Source organism: Tachysurus vachellii, chromosome 2 (assembly GCF_030014155.1).
Source record: "Tachysurus vachellii isolate PV-2020 chromosome 2, HZAU_Pvac_v1, whole genome shotgun sequence".
Taxonomy (NCBI): Eukaryota; Metazoa; Chordata; class Actinopteri; order Siluriformes; family Bagridae; genus Tachysurus; species Tachysurus vachellii.
In genome coordinates, this window is record NC_083461.1 from 36,654,343 (window position 1) to 36,679,276 (window position 24,934).

The following is a 24,934-nucleotide window of genomic DNA, read 5'->3' on the forward strand; positions in this document are numbered from 1 at the left end:
AATAAACACTCCATGCACCTGCTCTTAACAGAAAAGTATTTCACTATAGACAGGAACTGGAGGTGAGCTTGGCGAGCAACCTGGACATCTGCAACAAATAACCTGGTCTAACACCCAGATTGTATCATAATCTGGAACTTCATGTTTCATGCCAAGAAAAAGAAACACACGGATTTGATTAGTTCGGATATCTAATCGTGAATATATTGAAATGAGCCATCAATCCAAAGTGGATGCGTGAATCTGATCATGCTTTCTGCTGGAAAACCGACAGGATAAATGTGTCTTTGGTTGTTTTAATAAGGATCTCTGGATGCTGTTCACCTCCCGGTTCTTCCTGTCTTCTTATCACACACACACAGAAGTGTGAATCAAGGTTCATGATATACTGTAAAGAGATAAATTGTGTGTGAGTGTGTGTGTGTGTGAGAGAGAGAGAGAGAGAGAGAGAGAGAGAGGGGGTATATTTGATGAAGATAAAATATCCCCACAACGATAGCAATATCTGATAGTTCTAGCCTTTTGGGACATTTAGCTGGTCCTTAAGATGAAGCTTTTTTCTACAAAAACTGAACAAAACAAAAAAAACGAGACCCAAAATTTTCTTTTGGTTAATGAGGTTGCAGGTAGCAGTAATTAGCTGCATTAATAATGTCAATGGAAGGTCCTTATTAGAATAGTACGACAAACATGTGTGTGTGTGTGTGTGTGTATTTTGATCAAGGTCCAAAATCAGCAGGCGTTTTGTCATGTTCTCTTTTACAGGAAAGCGAAAAGGTAATAAAGGAAAACATTTTTTATTTATCCAGCTTTTTCCTTGTACTGAGGAAACCCACAAGGACACACACACACGCACACACACACACACACACATGCACAGACACACACACATTAAGGAAGTGTGTATGTGTGCACGTTAGCCACTGGCTCTCTCTGCACTGTTTCCAGGTCAGTGATTTCCATTTTTGGGGGGGTAATTTAATTGCACTGAGAGATGAAAGTGCCCGAAAGAGCCATAATCCTCCACACACACCACACACACACACATTGACAGACAGATAAGCCACTGGGCTGTAATGATGAAACTCAAACGTCCTCAAACATCCCTGCTTTTTTGTGTGTGCGTGTGTGTGCGTGCGTGTGTGTGCGTGTGTGTGCGCGCGTGTGTGTGTGTGCTGATCTTCCAGGAGCCTGATGAGGACCAGCATAAAATATTTACACTGTGTTAATACATAATGCAATACTGACCATACTCACAAACACAATTACCATAATTCAGGTTGATAGAACTTTATTTCAGCAAATATTACGTACACTGTAAAAAATGCATTTGGAATTTCTAAAACAAAACAGCTGGAAAAATGTGCATAAGGGGATTTATTTTTTCTAGTTTCTCTATTTTGTTCTGACGTGGACGCGAACGTGAAACGCAACTAAATTGAACTCCGGATCAAATCAAAAGATCATGAAGTGAGACATAGCTATTGAACATCTGGAACTTTTTGTACGTTCTGTCAGTTGAAATATATAAACGGTCCACAGAAACACACACAGAGGAATACAGGGAGGTGAAAAAGAAAAAAATTAACAAAACCAAACAACCCTGTAGGCTAAAATTCCCTAGAAGTTTCTTTCTCTTCTACTCAAAGGCACTGTACATCTCAGGACAACTAACAGATGACACATAACAACAAAATACTGTGTGTGTGTGTGTGTGTGAGTGTGTGTATGTGTGTGTGAGTGAGTGTGTGCATGTGTGTGAGCGAGAGACACACACAACGCTCCAGTGAGTCTGATCTCAGGTTTGGCGTCGCCTTCAAAAGCTGGAGCACAAACACAGATGCCTGTGTGTGTGTATGTGTGTGTGTGTGTGTGTGTGTGATTATTATTGTATCTCATCAGCCAATGTGTCTCTTGCGTAACACTCTGTTTTAAAGGGGTACTTCAATGTTTTTTTTTTTCTTTTATTTAGCCCATTTGTAGCATTTGTGTTTTTAGTGTTTCTCTAATCAGTTTAAATGAGTCACGATCGAATTCAAATGAGTCAAGTTGGAGTTTAAATGAGATATGGTCGAGTTCAAATGAGTCAAGTTGGAGTTTAAATGAGTCAACAAGTTCCAATGAGTCAATATAGAGTTCAAATGAATCACTGAGTTTCAATGAGATATGATCGAGTTCAAATGAGTCAAGTTGGAGTTTAAATAAGTCAACAAGTTCTAGTGAGTCAAGATCAAGTTCAAATCGAGTCAAGATCGAGTCAAAATTAAGTTGAACTGAGTCAAGATCATGCTCAAATGAGTCAAGTTTGTTGTTCAAATAAATAAAAGACTTCCAATTAGTCAAGAGCAGATTTAAATGAGTGACCATGAATTTCAAATCAGTCAAAGTTAGTTCCAGTTAGTCAGCATCTGAGTTCCAATGAGTCAAGACTGAGTTGAAATGATTCATGATGGCGTTCCAATGACTCCTCATGCAGTTCAAATGAGTCAAGTTGGAATTTGAACAAAACTGAGTTGAAATGATTCAAGGTAGAGTTCCACTGACTCATGATGGAGTTCAGATTATTCAAGACAAAGTTCAAATGAATCAAGATTCAGACAAACCTTAACTTTAGTCTCATACAGACCAAAACATATTTTCAGGAGGATTTGCACTTTTGTTTTGCCAAATGCTGTAAAAGTGCAAATCCTCCTGAAAATATGCAGTTATACCTAAGTAAAGTTTCTCACTCTGCTATTGGCAAACAAGATCTTTTAGCCGCCAAATGTCTGCTAATTCAACTTAATAATTAAATACATTTTTGAGTTATGCTAATTTTCTCAGCTAGTTGACTTGATCTGTAAATCGTGCCTCCTGACATGAGTGTTTTCTGAAAGAATCTCATGTTTAAAGGGTCAAATGTCTTGTTGGTGGCTAGAGGCATCCCTTATCATTCGTTTAGTGTCGAGAGTTCTACATGTTCCTTATTACTTTACTGTGATAAACAGAGAGAAAGAAGCGCCATACATGTACATTGTAAATTATTTGGAAGGAGTCTCTAGTATCAATGCTGCATTTTATTTTTGTCTTATTCGTTTTAAAAGAGAGAAAATAAAACAGTGACGGAACGCCTATTTACAGCTGCTGTAACGTAAGTGATTAGAAGAACTTACTTTTTTCATGGACAACGGTAAAGGTAACTATAAACTGATAAAAGGTTGCAACGAAGTCTGTAAGGTACAGAAAAACAAGGACACACATGGAAGTAGAAGAAATTCTGTCATTGTGTGTATGTGTGAGTGTGTGTGTGTGTGTGTGTGTGAGATCATTCCTACTTCCTTGCCAAAGGAATACAGCAGAGTCACTTTCAAAAACGTCCAGCCACATAAGAATAACAAAAATAAAATGCATTGTATTAATCGGTTCTATATTTTTTCTGTAAAATACAAATGTTACACAGCGAGAGGGAAATATACCTTTATCTAAGCCATTAGTAATATTAGTACTTCATTTCTACAAGTGATGCCTAAAATCGTGCTTTTGGTTTCTCCTTCCTCTTTTAGAAAAAACAAACAAAAAAACAAACAAAAAACCCACATAACGTTGATTACGACAAGTAGCCGTCGTCGTCGTCGTCGTCGTATTCCTCGTCGTCTCCCATGTCCTCCTGATCGTTCAGGACGACGTCGTCCTCGTCATCAGAGAGCAAAGAGTCCCCGCTCCCAAAGTCTCCTGAACCCTCCAATGCTGCAAAATAACACACAAATGTACACATGTACACGCGGTTTGTGGGACAAGATTTTATTCATACAATGTTAACAATACACTGCAGTACATCATTACAATCAGGCTGAAATCTGGGATATGCTCAAGTCTCAATCTTCTAGGATTGCCCTGTATTTGGCTGCAGCAATCTTCCACTCAGTCCTGACAAGCTTCCTAGTTCCTGCTAAGAAACTGTATTCCGACAACATGGTGCTCCCACCACCATGCTTCATTATGGGGATCTCGGCCTCGTCTGAACAGAGAAGTCTCGTACATGATTGAGAACTCATTTACAAGGGATGTGGTAGCCTAGTGGTTAAGGCGTTGGACCACTGATTGGAAGGTCATGAGTTTAAAATTCCAGGTCCACCAAGCTGCCATTGCTCCTCCCTTAACCTTCAATTGCTCAGTTGTATAAATTGAAATAAATTGTAAGTCACTCTGGATAAGTTGGCTGAAACTCTGTGATGTTTGAAGGTATGTGCACAGCAACCCAAAAACCTGAAGATGAACTGAGTTGATTTAGGAAGTGATCCAAACAGGGTCAAAGTCACTGCAATGTCTGAAATTGACATTTTCTTCCAGTAGCTTCCTACAGAGATGTTCCTTGAGAAACTCAATGCACATATTGTTGGCTAGATTTTTGTACATAGTCTGTTTGTCAGTTTGCCAGTAGGGACTTTTTCTCAAAAATTACTAGTTAAATTTAGGATTTGTTTTGGTCTTATCCTTGCAGGATTAACCTGTATCAATCCAAACATGGTTGTAGAGATTTCCACTGTCCATTAGAATAAGAATGTAAGCCAGGCAAGTTAAAGTCCTAAGCACTTGGTGTGTAGCAGTAAGAGGTAGTGCTTGTCTGGGAGAACCCATAGTTTAAGGAGGTTCTTGGCTTGTTTTTTGGTTGAGACCGATCATAGGTTTCTTGGCATTTCCTCACAAAGATCAAGATAGAGTTCAAATGAATCACTGAGTTTCAATGAGATATGATCGAGTTCAAATGAGTCAAGTTGGAGTTTAAATGAGTCAACAAGTTCTAGTGAGTCAAGATCGAGTTCAAATCGAGTCAAGATCGAGTCAAAATTAAGTTGAACTGAGTCAAGATCATGCTCAAATGAGTCAAGTTTGTTGTTCAAATAAATCAGACTTCCAATTAGTCAAGAGCAGATTTAAAAGAGTGACCATGAATTTCAAATCAGTCAAATTTAGTTCCAGTTAGTCAGCATCTGAGTTCCAATGAGTCAAGACTGACTTGAAACGACTCATGATGGCGTTCCAATGACTCCTCATTCAGTTCAAATGAGTCAAGTTGGAATTTGACAAAAAGTCAAAACTGAGTTGAAATGATTCAAGGTAGAGTTCCACTGACTCATGATGGAGTTCATGTTTGCTCAAACATCACCATGTTGAACACGACAGCTCGTTGCTTAACCTAACCAAGCTTTTGTGCTTCCTGTCTAGATCTTCAGTCACAGATCTGTCGAGAGTTCTGCTGTGGATGAGGTACATCGCCACCCAATATCTAACAATGGTTAACGGATATTTTAAGGCAATTTAGAGAAGCACAACATTTAGTCAGAATAAAAACTACACACATTTGTGTAGTTACAATTGGGTCGCTCCACTTATGACTTTCTTCTCAGCAGGCTTCCATTAAACTCAGCTCTGTGGAGTGTCTCCATGTTACGCTTGTCCCGTGCTTATCTCTATCCATCCGAGCTGTGGATCTCTTCACTGCCTTCAGAGTTGACCAAGGCCTCTTCTTAGCTTCTCTGACTAATGCCTTTTGGTGGATAGCTTCCTCTAGTGGTGTGGCTATGTTGATGGTGCCCAGTCAGATGATCAAACCCAGGTTGATATTGTTTTTTATAACACCCTAGATAATGTTTGAGTGGGTTTGATCTGTGACAAACTCTGGAACCTTGCATGAACATGGGTATTTCTATTGAGATCATGTGACCTTTTTTAGAAGGTTGTAGTGGACAGACCCCTATGAGTACACACACACACACACACGATTTTTTCACACCTATAGGCAACTTAGAATAGTTAGAGCTTGCCCACCGCATTCGGCTGGTCCCATCCTGCGTGACCCGGCGACCTTGTTTCCATAGCGATCCACACACCAGCACAGTCCACTGCTGCCATGGCATTGGTGAGGCTTATAGAAGCCGTCCTCATCGCAGGAGGGGACGAACTGACCTACACGTGCACATACATAGGTTACTTAAAATCAGGAAAAGCGACCAGCCAACAGACCAGAACAGACAACTTGCACTCTCGCTGCATCACATCATGAGCCTTTAATACGTACATAATAATATTATACACTTCGTGATTTTTTTTCATCTATGCCTGCAGCTATTGTCGCCTCATGCGAGGGAATTAAGTGTAGCTTGACACGCACACAGAGCTGCTCCTTTTTGGCCCCAAAACTCAAACCGAGACGGATTTCTGTGGGAAGATGTTATTTTTCCGGCGTGGCTGAAAAATTTAAAGCAATCGCACTCGTGCTAAGCTGGCTGTGTGTTACACAGTTGTAATTGCATTTCTATGAATAAATCATAGCATTTCAATGCATGTGTGCTGCATGTGCTCATCTGAGGTATCGCCTAAGACAGATTTACATTAGATTTTCTAGGCACAGAAAGTATTTCTTTAGCAGTAATAATTCTCTCTCTATTTCATATATATATATATATATATATATATATATATATATATATATATATATATATATATATATATACACACACACACACACATATATGAAAGCACATTGTCGCTGTCGGGCGGAAACCTCGTATGTCCAAATTTGGTCAATTTCATATTTTTTCACATATCGATGCTATTGGTCAGTCCCCACGTGGGTCTGTTATTTTTACAAGTTATTAACCAATCTAAAGTCTTGAAAATAGCTTGAGCGCAAATCTCATAACTCCATTGGACACTTCAACTGTCCACCTCTTCCTCACTCAGCGGGAGAGCTTCACGGCATATTTCTCCTCAAGAAGAGTCGCAACGAATCAACACGTCTTCTGAGGTAAATGTCTTCAAAACACTGGGCTCAAAGAAAAAAAAATCTTGACCCCCGCTAGTTCTGGTGCTCGTCTGAGGACAGGAATTTACTGCAGTGCAGATAAGGTACGGCGTTTTTTTTTATTTCCTGAAAAATAACGGTTTTGGAGATACGAGGATTCCGCCCGACAGCGACGATATATGAAAGAGAATGTGTGTGTGTTACTTACCCAGTAGTTTCTTCCTAGCTTGCTGTTTGTGGATGTTCGTGATCTCTGACTGGCAGGGAGACTCTAAAATAAGTGATACAGAAATCTCAAATCAGGACAAACAACATAAGCAGCGACGGCATAAAATCTTAGAATCGGACATCTATCATTAACTAAGCAATGAAACTATCAGGATTGAGTGTGTTGTGTGACATGGTTCTGTCATCTGTCCTCAGCATTCTGAGGAAAAAAACTCACAAAAAAAGAAATAATCTGACCTTTGCAACGTTTATTACAGGTCTATGTGATCTAGGGGGCATGTCACTGTGTCTAATCTTCGGACACGATCATCACTTATGTCTTCATGAAGCTACAGACTCAGGTAGAAAGAAATCAGCCCCAGCTTCACTTCTCACTTTTCGTTTCGTTATACAGTTCTGTGCATTATTCCGTACCACCACTATTAGTGCTGCTGAGTTCACAAAAAGCAAAAATAATCAAATAATCCAGTATATGCTAGATGCTAGCCCAAACATTATGTTTTCATGATGTTTACAAGCTTCCTAAACATTTTGGTACACAATTGTTCATGAATCAGAAGAAATAAATCTATCAGTTTGTAAAATCAAATGATAATATTTCCTACACTATAGACTAGCGCTCCGCTACATGCTCTCGCTAATGTCTGTGGAAGAAAACGTTCATTCGCGAATATTCAGATCTGCTAATATACTATAGTTTGTTAAAACAAAACTCAAACCCTTTGTCATGTCTCACATCCCAGTGGTGGTTAATATGAAGCTCATATGAAAGCAGACACTCAGACCTTTTTTTTTTCTCCACACAAATGCGTCTATCTTCAAAGTAAATGGTCGCACGTCTCTTTCTAATGAAGCCAACGGAGTCCTGACTCATTTTTAGATCAGACTCACAGCCAGAAAATTATTCTTTAGTTTACACTGACTGAAAATGTCTGAGAAGGTTGTACTGCTAGTGTACTAGTAGAAGGGGATTTGTTTACCCAGGTGTCTCTGGTAACATGAGCACCACTCTTTGCTGGAGATGAGCTGGTCTCGGCCCAGGTCACATGACCTGAGGAAGGTCTTTGTGCACGCGTCTTCCCTCTCCAAGATGAGGCTGGACAGTTCTGATTGGTCAAGGTGAAGGTCAAAGTTTATGTCCAGTCTGGTGAACATCCAATCCAGGGAACCTTTACAGACAGGTGCTTTAGTCACATCCACTGAGCAGAGAGAGAGAGAGAGAGAGAGAGAGAGAGAGAGAGAGAGAGAGAGACACGGAGAGAGTGAGAGAGGGAGACAGAGAGAGAGAGAGAGAGAGAGAGAGAGAGAGAGAGAGAGAGAGAGAGAGAGAGAGAGCGAGAGAGCGAGACAGAGAGAGAGAGGGAGAGAGAGAGAGAGAGAGAGAGAGAGTCATCGAATTAAATCCCTCTGTGGCTGTGGTTCATTTTTGTGTAAATAAGAGACAACAGATTTGGATCATAACGTACTCATTTCTGGTTTGAAGAGCTTCAGCTTCTTGCCGCTCTCGTACACATCTCTGCTCCAGTCTCTCAATCTGCTTGCCACTTTGTTCAGTTCAGCATCACTGCACTCTACACACACACACGCACACACACAGGCACACACACACACGCACACGCACACACACACACGCACACACAATTTTCTGACTAGGTTCTCTGTACAACTCTGTGACCTAAAAGGCATGACAACTTGATGCTGTTGGTCATCATGTGTGTTTCAGCTGTGCTTTTTATCTCCCTAGATTTCTTTTTACTCACACGAGAAGATTGGCAACTTTTAATAAGTTGTCTAAGGCATACAGAGTGCTTAAAAATAGGAAAAATAAAAACAGTTTGTTGAAAGATAAGCCATAAATGAATGATGTAGTGTATAAAGACAACATGTGTGTGTGTGTGTGTGTGTGTATGTGTATGTGTACCTTTCTTCTCCACAGCTTTGTTTATTTCTGACACACATGGACACTGTCCTGAACACTTCACTGCAATCTGTGTTGCAGAGATACATGCCTGATACTCCATTTGACACTACCATGCACACACACACACACACACACACACACAAAGAAAGAGAGAGAGAGATACATGTGTAAAAAATGAACATTTTGATTATGTATTGGAAAATATCCTGGAAAAAATGCAAATCACACACACATGCACACAGAAATTGAAATCAGAAGGTGTGTGTGTGTGTGTGTGTGTGTGTGCGTGTGTGTGTGTACGTATTCTACCTTGGTGGAATAAGTGTGTCTGTCTGTCGCACACACCGGTGCAGGACGTGTCAGCGGACATCTCTTACACTTCACCAGCACAGGCTTGAAACTTGTGCTCTTTAGGCTGTGAGATGGTTAGAGGAAAAGAAGAAGAAGAGCAAACGATGGACGGTTACATATTAAGTTACGTTAGAGAAAATAATAGGCTGTGTTGAATTAAGTGCTATTTTGTAAGATGCTGAATTGTCAGACTGCTCTCTCTCTCTCTCTCTCTCCCCCCTGACCTTGTTTGGGTTCTTTTGATTTTGTCTCATCTCAGCCCCGTCCTTTCATTGTGTCCCTGTTATGTTTACATCTTGTTTCCAGCTGTACTGCATTTAGCCCTTAATTAGTCTGTCTTGTGTTTAGCCTCCTGGCGAGTTCTTGGCATCGTTATTGTGCATTAATAAACCTCGTTATTCATACTAGATGTTTATTTCAAGGCTTGCCGTCATATAACGTCGTTTTAGCCTGAGAATGAAGGTGAATAAATTTCCTCGCTTCAGTATTGACTTAATCGTTGACATGTTCGTTTAGGCTGGCAACGTAATGTCACGTGAACAAAGATAAGGGTTCGGTCCCAAAAGCATCGAAGGTCTATTTCTGCTCGAACGACTTTAAACAGGAGAATCATTTTCTTTTTTTCTGTCTTTTTTTTTTTGGCGTCAAGATGCGTCACTCTCAGGCAAAACAGCGTGTGATGAAAAGTGGAAGAGATAACGGAGCGAGAGCCCGACTCTTTCATTTCACCCTCGCTTGTTCCTTCCCCCGTTCCCTTCTTTCATCAGATCATTAGCAGCCTCTGGTTATTGCCATGCTATGCGCTCACACTCGGCACACTTCCTGTTGCTGTTTGTGTGGCCACAATTGCTGTTGACAACTGTTTAGAAGCGAACTGGGAAAGAGTCCTCTCATTTTTCATTTTCAGTAAACAATAGACAATTTCGCACGATCTTGTTCTTCTGTGTTTACCTGAGCTAGCTAGATAGCTAAGGTTTTGAGGGTCTACACCACCCTCTTAAAATCTGCATGCTGTTAATTAAAATCTGTAGAAATTTCTAGATTTAATAAAAAAAAAAAAGACTAATAGAGAAAATTGTGAATTTCATATGAACTTGCTATACGTGTTAAACTGCCTCTAAACATATCAGTGGAAACAATCAATTTTAAGAATTAGCATGTTAGAATGACTTTATCTATAGCTAGATATTTGCTATTAGGTATTGTTTTCATCTTTATGTTCAATCGGTAATTGAGTCAACTACAGAAACTTTAGCATTAGCCTGCCACTTTAGCCCGCCAATCATCATCCAGGATGAATAATAAGGATAATTATAAAATTTGCTTATTGAACTTGTGACTAATATCAGACCACATTGATATTTTGTTGCTCGGTCAAAACATTTAGTCTGTACGAAGTCTTGCCAAATTTATGTTGTTTCTGTGCCTCGTATTCTACCCTACCTCGTAAACCCTTGCCTTGTTGTTCCTTGTTCGGGCACACACACACACAGACACACACACACACACATGTATATGTGTAGGTACTTGTGAGGACCTTGACTTGGGACAGTTTTGTGAGGACCACCTTTTCTCTCAGTGTTTCAAACAAAGCCACTGTCATTTTTAGGCCATGTCCCCACTAATATGTTTTTGTTTGAAAATATTTTTCTCTCCGTTTTGGCCTTTCGTCCACACTGAGACAGCGTTTTAAGTCAACGAAAACGTAGCTGTTGAAAAACGCCCTCCAAAGTGGATAAATTTGATAAATTCGCCGTCTTTGCGTCTTAGTGTGGACTGTGAAGACGGAGGCTTTTGAATACTATGACGCATTTTTAGTCATGTGATGCAGTCGAAAGTAAATAAACGCCTAGCGGAAATGACGCAGGTCGAAGCTTTACTCATGCGCAGTAGGGAGATGTAAGCGTTTTCATACATTTCAGTGTGGATGAGCAACTTTAGGGAAGCGTTTGAAAATGATAATGTGGACGCGGAGCGTTTTTAGACGTAAACTCCGTTTACAAATATATCCGGATTAGTGTGGACATGGCCTCAATCACTGTTTAGAACCCAAAACGATCCTCACTGAACTCACAACCTTTGTTGTGAGGACCTTCGGTTGCTAGGCAGATTTTTGCCACAGCGAATAACAGATAGTGATCACTCACACTCACATCCTAGAAAATAATTCACAAATGATGGTTCCTAAATGATCATCTCCTGGACTCATGATTCATGATGCTTTTCTTTATTTTTTCTTGATCGCCTCTGGAGACTTTGTGACTGTCATTAATCTGTAAACGAGATTTCAGCACTAGTCCCGGTGCATTCAGGCTCCTGAAATTGGAACATGGCTTTTACCCAGAAGGTTCAGAGCGTTTAAGTTAACACTCTGTCGTCGTGTCCTTGAGAAAAATCACCTATCCCTGAATCCTCTGGTCCACAAGGTTCTGAGGAAGACATGTCAAACCCCTGAAGCGTTCGTTACAGTAAGGTTGTATTGTTTGTTTTTTCATGTCAGAGCACCCTTGCTTGGAGATGACTGTATTTTTCCTTTAGAAATAAAGCACTCTCTTGTCTGCAGAACATGCGGAGCTGCTCTTAATGTCTTCCAGAGAACATAATCACACGTCGTCAAAAGAAACCCATCTTTTCTCTCTCTCTCTTTCTCTCTCATCGCTGTTCACTTAGAGATAATGTATGCTAATCAGAGGTGCTACAGTGTTCTGCTGCACGCCTGGTTCCACTTCGTCAAACCAATTTAACCTGTAATGTTCACATGCAAATGTCCCAGCCGTAATGCTTTTTTATTCTTTTTTTCTTTTTTCACGACGTGTTAAAACCGGCAAAACTCTCCTGGTGTTAGTAAGACCTTCGGAAGTATAACGTGTCATCCACCGCTGACCTGTTTTTCAGAATGAGCAATCATTTTATTTTTATTCAGCGCTGTTTTTTTTCATGCTTTACATCGCACTTTATCGTGAAATTTAAATTAAGACTCGAGCTCACAGTGCTTGAACATTTCCACATTTTTGTGGTGTTACAACTGGAACCTGAAACAGGCTTTACTGAGATTATTTGTCCTGAATCTAGACAAAATGTAGTGACTGGAGAATTAGTTACAAGTAAATCAGAAAGGAAACGGAAAAACCTGCAAACCAAAATCAGGCTTTCGACCAAAATAGATGGAAATGTTTTTATTTACGCTAGCTTTGCTTTGGTTTTCTGTCTACAAAAGAGACAGTTTATCAAACTTTGAGTGGATACAAGTGGCTATAACCTTGCTAGGAAAGTGCATTTTGATCCGGTTTTCAGCTGTGTTTTGTAGCTTTAATGTCACGTAATGTCTCAGCCTCTGTTTCACTTCAGCTGACAAACATGGCTGCTACGGACTCCAACTCTCAGCAACCACCAGCACTCCCACTCTGCCAGTCACCAGACGTTTCTTTATGTTCGTCTGTTTTTTATTATTATGATCAGCCTTTTAAAGCCCCTTGGTTTCAGTTCCTTCCATAAGATCAGTGATGTTATTTTAACAGTGATGCTCTCTGTGGTCCTTTATCTGCCGTGCCCAGGTTTGTATGTTCAGATATATTTGCACATCCCCGTTCATGTCCCAATACTTTTGCACATCCCCGGTCATGTCCCAATACCTTTGCACATCCCTGCACTTGTGAATTTTCCAATACTTTTGTAATCCCTGTTGCTGTGAATGTCTCAATACATTTGCACATCCCTTGGTCTGTAAATGTCCTAATACCTTTGCATATCCCTGGGTTTAATTTTACATTTGCACTATTTGTATGACTGTTTTGTTGTTCCTGCACTCAGTCTTTAATTATTTAAAAAAAAATGCCCGGCATTTGCATCCAGGCCCCTCTAAGTCTGCTCGGTGGGAGTCGTGAAATGACCTAATCGATTCAGTTTTGTAATCAGATATCAGCTGACACAAAAGATCCTGTAACTCCATTAGAGTTAGAAAGCGTTTTTTTTTTTTTTTTTTTAATGCTAGAACTTTCAGTTACGTTTTTTCATTTTTTAATTCAAGAACATCTGCAGTTGTCATTTATTAGAACTAAATGTAGCAGAAAAGGACATTAAGTCACTTTTATCTGATATCCACCCTGCTGCTTGATTTCTTTGCCATTTCCTGTGTGTTTTGTAGCGTGTCCTGGAGCTTCGGCAAGCGCAACTGCAATTGTATAAGTATTGAATAAGTCTTGCAATCTGAATAAGTGTTAAGCTCAAGTATCAATGCTGAAGTACTGACGGTGTGCTGTGGTTAAAACGTAGCCTCACAAAATGGTGGATTGTAGACTGCATTTACGTCACTGGCTTCATCTTTATTTTCATCTATTCATATATGATATACTAAAATGCAACCGTTTTACGACTTCTTACTCACTCACTCACTCACTCATTTTCTACCGCTTATCCGAACTACCTCAGGTCACGGGGAGCCTGTACCTATCTCAGGCGTCATCGGGCATCAAGGCAGGATACACCCTGGACGGAGTGCCAATCCATCACAGGGCGCACACACACACTCTCATTCACTCACGCAATCACACACTACGGACAATTTTCCAGGGATGCCAATCAACCCACCATGCATGTCTTTGGACCGGGGGAGGAAACCGGAGTACCCGGAGGAAACCCCCGAGGCACGGGGAGAACATGCAAACTCCACACACACAAGGCGGAGGCGGGAATCGAACCCCCAACCCTGGAGGTATGAGGCGAACGTGCTAACCACTAAGCCACCGTGCCCCCCCGTTTTACGAACCTCTGTATCAAAATTTTCCAGAAAATATTACGCTATTCAGTATTTGGTGTCAGGTTATTAAAGGATATTTGGGAACTGGACTTTATTGGGCACTGAGCTTGTTTTTTGTGGAACGTCTCAAACAGACATGAAAAATTTAACGATTTTCTGCTAGATTGTTTTCTCAACGAACTATAGACCAATCACAGTGCGGGAAAAATGGAAGCTCAGCGAGTTATTGTCGATGTCTATATATTTAGATCTATGTTTAGAAGAGCACAACAGATAATATGCTACTGCCAAGTCCTGCCACCGGGAGCTATTTCTGCTCCTGAAGTCAATTTTCACTAAAGGCTTAAAGCAATGAGACGTGCAAATGATCCAACCTGAGTCCAAGATTGTCATTGAGGTGTTTATCACTGCAATCTATAGCTCGAGTTTGAGCGTGGAAACCGATGATGATTACCTCGTCTGGCTAACGCAGGTTGGCGTTTTGTGGTCTTCGGCCACACACTGCTTGTGTCGGCCGCATTTGATCTTTAAGCAGGGGTCTTTGGCAGGATCCAGAGCTATCGCGCACACACAAAAGACGGAAAAGAGATAACATCAAAGAAAAATTCACACACTTTATATTATGGCGTGTTGAATAGATTGTAGATAGACTGGTGAAATAAGTGTGTATTTAAAATACAGAGAACATATTGTGAGAAGAAAAAACATGATAAGAGGCTAACACACACACACACACACACACTTATAATGGTCTCTGACCTCCCATTTAAGTCTTAGCAAAATCTAGCACTGGCTTTAGCAGCTTATTCAAACCTAATCTCTTCACAAGCCTTTAATTTCTTTGTTTTAGTGCCTGTGTGTGTATGTGCATATGTGTCACTAATAACCCTGGACTGATGCTTGATTTCAGTGGGACACAGGAATAAACTGACACACAATCTAAACAATGCTAATTAGAAGTCGACTAATACATTTGCTAGTCGTTCTAACAATTGCCTCTACGCTAGGTTTTTTCACTCTGCTAAGCAGTCCCACTCGGCTAGTTTAGAGCTCCAAATGCCAGATGCTAGACTCTAAACAGCATCAATCCAACCGTCTGAGGAAAGTGGCTCATTGGGCCATGCTGCATGCTGTCGGTTTAAAAAGCTGCTGATTCTTTGAGTTTACAAGCTGCTACGTCATAAAAACTTTGTAATATGACGTACAGATATAAGTTTGTATGCTAGCTTAGTTATTATTATTATTATTATTATTATTATTATGCTATTAAACTCATTCTGGAAGTGTAATTTGTAACCTGTGTATTAACTAAAAATTGTGATGTCATAATGCAGAAAGGTGAATTAAAAAAAAAGAAAAAAAAACTTGGGGGAAACTGAATAGTTGTGTAATATATCTCTAATATACCGTATAAAAATGTCAGAATAAATTATATTAGTGTTCGATTAAACAGTGAGGCTGTAATGAGTACAGCTTTAAATCCAGGACTGAAGGATTTATATATATCACTGTAGACCTTTGAGTTTGTTTCACGTACCTTGATCAAGCGGCTTCCCAGGGTTCCATGATCCCGGCTCCTGAAACACGCATAAGTATCAGGTATATGACTGCATACACTGGTGTTCAGTATTATTTCTTTACACACACACACACAAAAAAAAAAACGACAAAGGACATTTTTATACAAACCTCTACTTCCTGATAGTAAAGGAAGCGTAAAGAGAAAGAAATGAAGACGAACGTTAGTGGGAAACACACGCAGTACATCAGTGTGATATACAGACATACACACTTCCACATCTCCAATCACCCTTGATAATTAGTTGAGGCTGGAGCGCATTAGCAATTGTTTCTGACATTCGTCATCCTGTCATCAACCAAACCCCTAGAGCGACGTTTCGTTCGTCTCGGATCAGGAATGCTGGCTGAGAGAGATGTTAAAATTAAAATGGTATAGCAGGTTGCTCAGCTAATGACTTGCTACTACTTCTTGTCAATTACGGAGAGTTTTTTGTTGTTGTAGAGACTAGGTTTGTGTAGCTGTGTGTAAGATGATGTCAGCCATTTGCACCCTGTCAGACAACTGTCGCCGATGCATGGAATCGTTTGAAAGTGGGGAAAAGAAGAGGTCGTGGCCAGACACTCATACATAACACATGTCGTGTACACGTGATGTCATTACGTCGGAAAAATACCAGTATACTTTTTTATAATTATCCATGAACAAGTTCAGGAATGTTGCAACTCTAAAGTCAGGACATGTTCAAGTCAATAGTTATATTAACCATTTAAGGTTTCATAAGAAAAGAGTTATTATAAGAGTTATTAAAGAGTTATTATTCATAAGAGTTATTAGAAAAAATGAACACCTTCTGACCAATCAGAATCAAGCATTTCTCATTGCTGTGGTATATAATACCAAGGTTACAACAAAGAAACAAAAAAAATCATATTTGTGACACTTTAAAATGGCTGACGCAAAGATTCTGGACAGTTCTGTGTAAGTCTACTCGATTGTCCTCAATCGGTCCACACCGAATTGTGGAGCTTTCTCCAACTGCTCACACACTTTTCGAATCAGCATCACTGTCATCTGTTTTATTATTTATTACGCACTCCATAGCCATTATGATGATGTGTTGTTTGTTTCAGGCTGAATCTGATATCTTTACACTGAGTCAGCAGTGCTTCCCGTAATTTATTTATAGAGACTTATTACAAATGTTTCTCCACCAATAAGTAATCTGACCGATGCGATCCCGTATTAATGTTTTCCTTGAAACGGAACGCCATTGATTTTAGAAAGAAAGCATTTTGCCTCAAAGCAGCTATGCAGCTGAATCAATTTCAGGAATGATAAATCCTACTTGTGCATGTGTTTTGGGTCTTTTTTGCTCTTTTGGTCTGATTTAGTTTTACTTTTTTTTTTATTTGCTGTGTCGATAAATAACAGAAATAGCAATATTTCTGTTTTTACAAGTGTTTATGAGTTTGTATAGGTGAGATAAGAAGGGGGGGGGGTGAACTTTTTTCATTGAGTATTTCACCATCAGAAGCTACGTAAGATTTACATTTACGGCATTTGGCAGACTTACGTTTTATCTCATTTTTATAAAACTGAGCAATTAAGTCTTAAGGGCCTTGCTCAGGGGCCCAGCAGTGGTAGCTTGGTGTTGACATTCTGTTGGCATTAACTCTCAATATGAAGTCAGAAACGTGTCACTACTAGTTAAAGTAACCCTTCATTAGACTGATCCAGACTAGATCCAGGAGGCATGTGCATCTGTGTCAAAGGCAACAATCAAGAGAAGATTTAATACCACAAAAACAGGAGAAGCCGAGTTTGAGCCTGGATACTTCTCAAAAAAAAACATCTGATGGACAGATGAGATAAAGAAGTAAGGAACTGCTAGAACTCAGGATCGGTATATATTTACCAATAGACTGGGTTTCTCTTTAAATGACTGATAATGTGACTCCTGACAGAGCATCAGGATCATATCTGGTGTATAGGAATAGCAGACTATCTGATGAGATACAACCAAATGCGTCAAAACCCACTGGACGGCTCTCAATAATGGACAACGTGCCGAAGCGAACTTGACACGCGACCAAAAAATTCTTGTGAAGGCAAAATCATGGATTGTTCTGCAATGTTCTGAATGAAGAACAAGAAGATCCTTAATAACTGTAGGAACGACCTGGGGAAAAGAAGAAGGCTTTATTATTGCCACACATTACGGCAAAGCGGAATTTATTTCTTCACATATCCCAGTTTTGGAAGTTGTGTCAGTGTGCAGAGGCAGCGTGATCGCAGGGGGTTTGATCCCTGATCTTCTGAGACTTAACCACTTGGTCCACCTCTTCCCCAGCACCTACTTATGTCTGTGGGTTCTAGGAAAGGATTTCCAACCAAGCATTAAAAATAACAATTAAATTCACAATGACATAATTGCCTTACAGGAAGGCTTTGTGTAGATGTTTTTTTCTCTCTCTCTCTCACACACACACTCACACACACATACACACACTGCTTTTCACTTTCTTCATTTAAACACACATTTATATTTATATCCACATTACAAATGTTAGGGGGGCACGGTGGCTTAGTGGTTAGCACGTTCGCCTCACACCTCCAGGGTTGGGGGTTCGATTCCCGCCTCCGCCTTGTATGTGTGTGGAGTTTGCATGTTCTCCCCGTGCCTCAGGGGTTTCCTCCGGGTACTCCGGTTTCCTCCCCCGGTCCAAAGACATGCATGGTAGGTTGATTGGCATCTCTGGAAAATTGTCCGTAGTGTGTGATTGTGTGAGTGAATGAGAATGTGTGTGTAATCTGGAGCTCCTACACCTTTCACCTGATGGTCCAGTACACTGTGGTAGAAAGCTGAATATATAAAGGACCTGAATTTACATGTACCTGTCTTGTTTTAAGTCTCTGTGATGACTACTTTTGTGTTGCCTGCCTCACCTTTGTGTTGATTTCCTACTCATTGCCTTTGGACTTGCCAGCAGTTCCCTGTATTTGTTCTGTTTTCATGCGTGTACAAGCAGACATAGCTCTTAAAAGTGTTTGCTCAGAAACACTCCTCGAAATTTTGAAGACGTCAGACGGGATTTTGGTGAGTACGATACGATACGATACGATACGATACGATACGATATGATACAATACGATACGATACGATAGATTCGATACTTCGATGTGTGTATAATACGTTCGATACTCTTTGTAAATTTGTAAACTAAATCACTTAAATCTGTAGCTTAGACATTACATATGATACATTTGAAAAAAAAAATAAACAAATAAACTGTATGCACACGATGTAGGAAATAAAATGCAAAATAATTACACGTGTTGGATTGAGAGCTATTTTATAAGCTACTTTGACAGCAAAGTAGATGCTAATGAAAACCTTCCTCAGATGCTTCTACTTAACAAAGGCCTAACAACCTTGTAGGCCTGAAGTACATGATGTAGTGAAGTACATGATGTAGTGAAGTACATGCAGGTGATTTGACTCATTTTTGTTAATCATTTTATTGAATTATCAAGAGCTACAACGGGAAGCAAATACTACAACGAGAGTCTCTAAATATGGCGGCACTTCAATGTTACTCCATCTGACTGGAAATAACACCGAGCAATAACCTTGAAGGGTTGAAGTACACTCCATACGAGAGAGAGAGAGAGAGAGAGAGAGAGAGAGAGAGAGAGAGAGAGAGAGAGAGAGAGAAAGGATGGGCTGATTTGTTTAACCTGCCTCGCAGACAGGACACTTTATCCTAATGGAACAGAACACACACACACACACACACACACACACACACACACACACACACACACCCCTGAGGATTATTTCAGTCTCAACACTGTAAATGATCATTTATACTTTTTATGAGCACTTTAATAACACATGCATAACGTGTGAGATGACTGGTCTTGTCTTTAAGGAACGTTCTTAAATAAAAGATAAGCAGAGAGATCGATTCATTCTACAAAGTGTGTGTGTGTGTGTGTGTGTGTGTGTGTGTGTGTGTGTGTGTGAGAGAGAGAGAGAGAGAGAGAGAGAGAGATAGAGGGAGAGAAACTAAACTGAGATGCTTTGCAATTAAGATAACACACATTTTTGAAACATGTAAAGCACGGACAACAAGGACAGAAAATTACACCACTGAGCCATTAATCATTTAAAATACACTGTACTTCATTACCACAACACTGATGTTACTCTCTCTCTCTCTCTCTCTCTCTCTCTCTTCTACTCTGACCGTCTAATACACTGTCTTTCTGTCTGTCTGTCTCTCTCACTCACTATCTTTCTCTGTCTCTCCATCACCTTCTGGCTTTCTCTCTGCATATCTCTCTCTCTCTCTCTCTCTCTCTCTCTCACTCTCTCTCTCACTTTTTATCCTCTGGGTGTCTCCCTCACCCTCAATCTGTCTTATCCTCTCTTTCTCTCTGTTTGTCTCTCACCTTCCTTTTTTGTCTGTCCTCTCACACTGCCTAACTCTGTACAGTATACCTCTCTCCTTTTCTTTCTATCTGTCGCCATTCTTTTCACTGCCTCTCTCTCTATCTCTCTCTGGGTCTTTATCGCTGACACACTAACTTTTTCTGTCTCTCATCCTCTATTTCTGTCTGTTTTTCTCATACTGCATAACACTTTGTCTGCCCCCCTCTCTCTTACACTCGTTTTTGTCTCTGTCCATTTCCCATGCCCTCTGTCTTCCTCTCTGCCTGCCTCTCTTCCCTTTTGTCTGTCTTTCTCACACTTTCTATTCTTCTCCCTGAATGTCATCCTCACGCCTTCATTCTCTCTGACTCTCACCTGCATTTCCCTCTTTCCCTCCTCCTGGTTTTTCATCTTCTCTCTCTCTTTTTCTCTAAATGTTGTCTAATCTCTCCCCTGCTTATCTAGGTCTGTTTCTCTAACCATGTATTCCCCTCTAACCTGTCTCTCTTTCTGTCTCTCTTTCTGTCTCTCTCTCAGCATCTTCCCACCCGGTCTGTCTCTCTCATCAAGTGTGTGAGTGAGTGTGTGAGTGTGTGTGAGTGAGTGTGTGAGTGAGTGAGTGTGTGAGTGCGTGAGTGTGTGTGTGAGTGTGTGTGTGAGTGAGTGTGTAAGTGAGTGTGTGAGTGAGTGTGTGAGTGAGTGTGTGTGTGAGTGTGTGTGTGAGTGAGTGTGTGAGTGTGTGTGTGAGTGAGTGTGTGAGTGTGTGAGTGTGTGTGTGAGTGTGTGTGTGAGTGAGTGTGTAAGTGAGTGTGTGAGTGAGTGTGTGAGTGAGTGTGTGTGTGAGTGTGTGTGTGAGTGAGTGTGTGAGTGTGTGTGTGAGTGAGTGTGTGAGTGAGTGTGTGTGAGTGTGTGTGTGAGTGAGTGTGTGAGTGTGTGTGTGAGTGAGTGTGTGAGTGTGTGAGTGTGTGTGAGTGAGTGTGTGAGTGAGTGTGTGAGTGAGTGTGTGAGTGAGTGTGTGAGTGAGTGTGTGTGTGAGTGTGTGTGTGAGTGAGTGTGTGAGTGAGTGTGTGAGTGAGTGTGTGAGTGAGTGTGTGAGTGAGTGAGTGAGTGAGTGTGTGAGTGAGTGTGTGAGTGAGTGTGTGAGTGAGTGTGTGAGTGAGTGTGTGAGTGTGTGTGTGAGTGAGTGTGTGAGTGAGTGTGTGAGTGTGTGTGTGAGTGTTTGTGTGTGAGAGAGTGAGTGTGTGAGTGTGTGTGTGAGTGAGTGTGTGAGTGAGTGTGTGAGTGAGTGTGTGAGTGAGTGTGTGAGTGAGTGTGTGAGTGAGTGTGTGTGAGTGTGTGTGTGAGTGTGTGTGTGAGTGAGTGTGTGAGTGTGTGTGTGAGTGAGTGTGTGAGTGAGTGTGTGAGTGAGTGAGTGTGTGAGTGCGTGAGTGTGTGTGTGAGTGTGTGTGTGAGTGAGTGTGTAAGTGAGTGTGTGAGTGAGTGTGTGAGTGAGTATGTGAGTGAGTGTGTGAGTGAGTGTGTGTGAGTGTGTGTGTGAGTGAGTGTGTGTGAGTGTGTGTGTGAGTGAGTATGTGAGTGAGTGTGTGAGTGAGTATGTGAGTGAGTGTGTGAGTGAGTGTGTGTGAGTGTGTGTGTGAGTGAGTGTGTGTGCTATACTCCACATGCAACCTTGAAGATATGAATGATATCATACGGACAATTCAAATTACTTTCAGTAACTGCAGATACTTTCTCATCTTAGATTATTTTTGTGAAAATAAGACGACTTTAGCCGAATGCATCGCATCGTTATCTTTCTTTCTGTCTTACATTCTAATTGTCCCCATAACCCCCATCCTTTTTTGTCTGTCTCCTGGCAATAAAGCTGTCTCAGTATAAATCCATTTCTCTCTCTCTCTCTCTCTCTCTCTCTCTCTCTCTCTCTCTTGCTCTCTTTATCTATCTATTAGGCTGCCAGACTGCATTCCATTAAGACAAAAATAATGGTGTACACACAAAAGCAGAGATACTGAGAGAGAGAAAAATAATACAGATAAAGAATGAAAGAGGCTGAGTGAGTGTGTGTGTGAGTGTGTGTGAGTGCCTTTGTGTGAGTGAGTGATTGTGTGAGTGAGTGTGTGAGTGTGTGATTGTGTGAGTGAGTGTGTGAGTGAGTGTGTGTGAGTGAGTGAGTGAGTGACTAAGTTTGTGAGTGTGTGATTATGTGAGTGTGTGAGTGAGTGAGTAAGTGAGTGTGTGTGAGTGCGTTTGTGTGAGTGAGTGAGTGAGTGAGTAAGTTTCTGAGTGTGTGATTGTGTGAGAGTGTGAGTGAGTGAGTGTGTGAGTGAGAGAGTTTGAGTGAGTGAATGCGTGAGTATGAGTGTGAGTGAGTGATTGTGTGTGTGTGAGTGAGTTTGTGAGTGAGTGAGTGATTGTGTGAGTGTGTGAGTTTGGGAGTTAATGTGTGAGTGTATGAGTGAGTTGGTGAGTGAGTGAGTTTGTGAGTGTGTGAGTGAGTTTGTCAGTGTGTGAGTGAGTGAGTGAGTGTGTGAGTGAGTGAGTGAGTGTGTGAGTAAGTGAGTGTGTGAGTGAGTGTGTGAGTGCGTGAGTGAGTGTGTGAGTGAGTGTGTGAGTGTGTGAGTAAGTGAGTGTGTGAGTGAATGAGTGAGTGTGAGTGAGGGAGTGAGTGTGTAAGTGTGTGAGTGAGTGTGAGTGAGGGAGTGAGTGTGTAAGTGAATGTGTAAGTGAGTGTGTGAGTGAGTGTGTGAGTGAGTGTGTGAGTGTGTGTGAGTGTGTGAGTGAGTGAGTGAGTGTGTGAGTGAGTGAGTGAGTGAGTGAGTGAGTGAGTGTGTGAGTGTGTGAGTGAGTGTGTGAGTGAGTGTGTGAGTGAGTGAGTGAGTGAGTGAGTGTGTGAGTGTGCGAGTGTGTGAGTGAGTGTGTGAGTGTGTGAGTGAGTGAGTGTGTGAGTGAGTGAGTGTGTGAGTGAGTGTGTGAGTGAGTGTGTGAGTGAGTGAGTGAGTGTGTGAGTGAGTGTGTGAGTGAGTGTGTGAGTGAGTGATTGTGTGTGTGTGAGTGAGTTTGTGAGTGAGTGAGTGATTGTGTGAGTGTGTGAGTTTGGGAGTTAATGTGTGAGTGTATGAGTGAGTTGGTGAGTGAGTTTGTGAGTGTGTGAGTGAGTGAGTGATTGAGTGAGTGAGTGAGTTTGTGAGTGTGTGAGTGAGTTTGTCAGTGTGTGAGTGAGTGAGTGAGTGTGTGAGTGAGTGTGTGAGTAAGTGAGTGTGTGAGTGAGTGTGTGAGTGCGTGAGTGTGTGAGTGAGTGTGTGAGTGAGTGAGTGTGTGAGTAAGTGAGTGTGTGAGTGTGTGAGTGAATGAGTGAGTGTGAGTGAGGGAGTGAGTGTGTAAGTGAATGTGTAAGTGAGTGTGTGAGTGAGTGTGTGAGTGAGTGTGTGAGTGAGTGTGTGAGTGTGTGTGTGAGTGTGTGAGTGAGTGTGTGAGTGTGCGAGTGTGTGAGTGAGTGTGTGAGTGAGTGTGTGAGTGAGTGAGTGAGTGTGTGAGTGAGTGTGTGAGTGAGTGAGTGTGTGAGTGAGTGAGTGAGTGTGTGAGTGAGTGATTGTGTGAGTGTGTGAGTGAGTGAGTGTGTGAGTGAGTGTGTGAGTGAGTGTGTGAGTGAGTGTGTGATTGTGTGAGTGAGTGAGTGAGTGTGTGAGTGAGTGTGTGTGAGTGCGTTTGTGTGAGTGAGTGAGTGAGTGAGTAAGTTTGTGAGTGTGTGATTGTGTGAGAGTGTGAGTGTGTGAGTGAGAGAGTTTGAGTGAGTGAATGCGTGAGTATGTGTGTGAGTGAGTGATTGTGTGTGTGTGTGAGTGAGTTTGTGAGTGAGTGAGTGAGTGAGTGATTGTGTGAGTGTGTGAGTTTGGGAGTTAATGTGTGAGTGTATGAGTGAGTTTGTGAGTGAGTGAGTGAGTGAGTGAGTGTGTGAGTGAGTGTGTGAGTAAGTGAGTGTGTGAGTGAATGAGTGAGTGTGAGTGAGGGAGTGAGTGTGTAAGTGTGTGAGTGAGTGTGAGTGAGGGAGTGAGTGTGTAAGTGAATGTGTAAGTGAGTGTGTGAGTGAGTGTGTGAGTGAGTGTGTGAGTGTGTGTGAGTGTGTGAGTGAGGGAGTGAGTGTGTAAGTGAATGTGTAAGTGAGTGAGTGAGTGAGTGAGTGATTGAGTGAGTGAGTGAGTTTGTGAGTGTGTGAGTGAGTTTGTCAGTGTGTGAGTGAGTGAGTGTGTGAGTAAGTGAGTGTGTGAGTGAGTGAGTGTGTGAGTGAGTGTGTGAGTGAGTGTGTGAGTGAGTGTGTGAGTGTGTGAGTGAATGAGTGAGTGTGAGTGAGGGAGTGAGTGTGTAAGTGTGTGAGTGAGTGTGAGTGAGGGAGTGAGTGTGTAAGTGAATGTGTAAGTGAGTGTGTGAGTGAGTGAGGGAGTGAGTGTGTAAGTGAATGTGTAAGTGAGTGTGTGAGTGAGTGTGTGAGTGAGTGTGTGAGTGTGTGAGTGGTTGAGTGTGTGAGTGAGTGAGTGTGTGAGTGAGTGAGTGAGTGAGTGTGTGAGTGAGTGAGTGTGTGAGTGAGTGAGTGAGTGAGTGAGTGTGTGTGTGAGTGTGTGAGTGAGTGTGTGAGTGAGTGTGTGAGAGAGTGTGTGAGAGAGTGTGTGAGTGAGTGAGTGAGTGTGTGAGTGAGTGAGTGTGTGAGTGAGTGTGTGAGTTTGTGTGAGTGAGTGTGTGAGTGAGTGAGTGTGTGAGTGAGTGAGTGTGTGAGAGAGTGTGTAAGAGAGTGTGTGAGTGAGTGAGTGTGTGAGTGAGTGTGTGAGTGAGTGTATGAGTGTGTGTGTGAGTGAGTGTGTGAGTGAGTGTGTGAGTGAGTGAGTGAGTGTGTGAGTGAGTGTGTGAGAGAGTGTGAGTGAGTGTGTGAGTGAGTGTGTGAGTGA

General features: G+C 41.4%; 1 protein-coding gene across 2 annotated transcripts in view; it reads right to left on the bottom strand.

Annotated features, from left to right (window-relative positions):
- Window positions 1–1,274: 1,274 nt before the first annotated feature.
- Window positions 1,275–24,934, bottom strand: part of spock3 (SPARC (osteonectin), cwcv and kazal like domains proteoglycan 3) — a 29,424-nt gene continuing 5,764 nt past the window's right edge. For both annotated transcript variants that reach the window (XM_060864539.1, XM_060864538.1), the window contains exons 3-11: window positions 15,578–15,617; window positions 14,495–14,597; window positions 9,243–9,348; window positions 8,934–9,039; window positions 8,479–8,583; window positions 7,993–8,211; window positions 6,993–7,055; window positions 5,809–5,946; window positions 1,275–3,726 (exon numbers count right to left, since the gene is read on the bottom strand). In XM_060864539.1, the coding sequence (XP_060720522.1) occupies window positions 3,587–3,726; window positions 5,809–5,946; window positions 6,993–7,055; window positions 7,993–8,211; window positions 8,479–8,583; window positions 8,934–9,039; window positions 9,243–9,348; window positions 14,495–14,597; window positions 15,578–15,617 (1,020 nt within the window). In that variant the 3' untranslated portion in view covers window positions 1,275–3,586. The remainder of the gene's footprint in view (window positions 3,727–5,808; window positions 5,947–6,992; window positions 7,056–7,992; window positions 8,212–8,478; window positions 8,584–8,933; window positions 9,040–9,242; window positions 9,349–14,494; window positions 14,598–15,577; window positions 15,618–24,934) is intronic.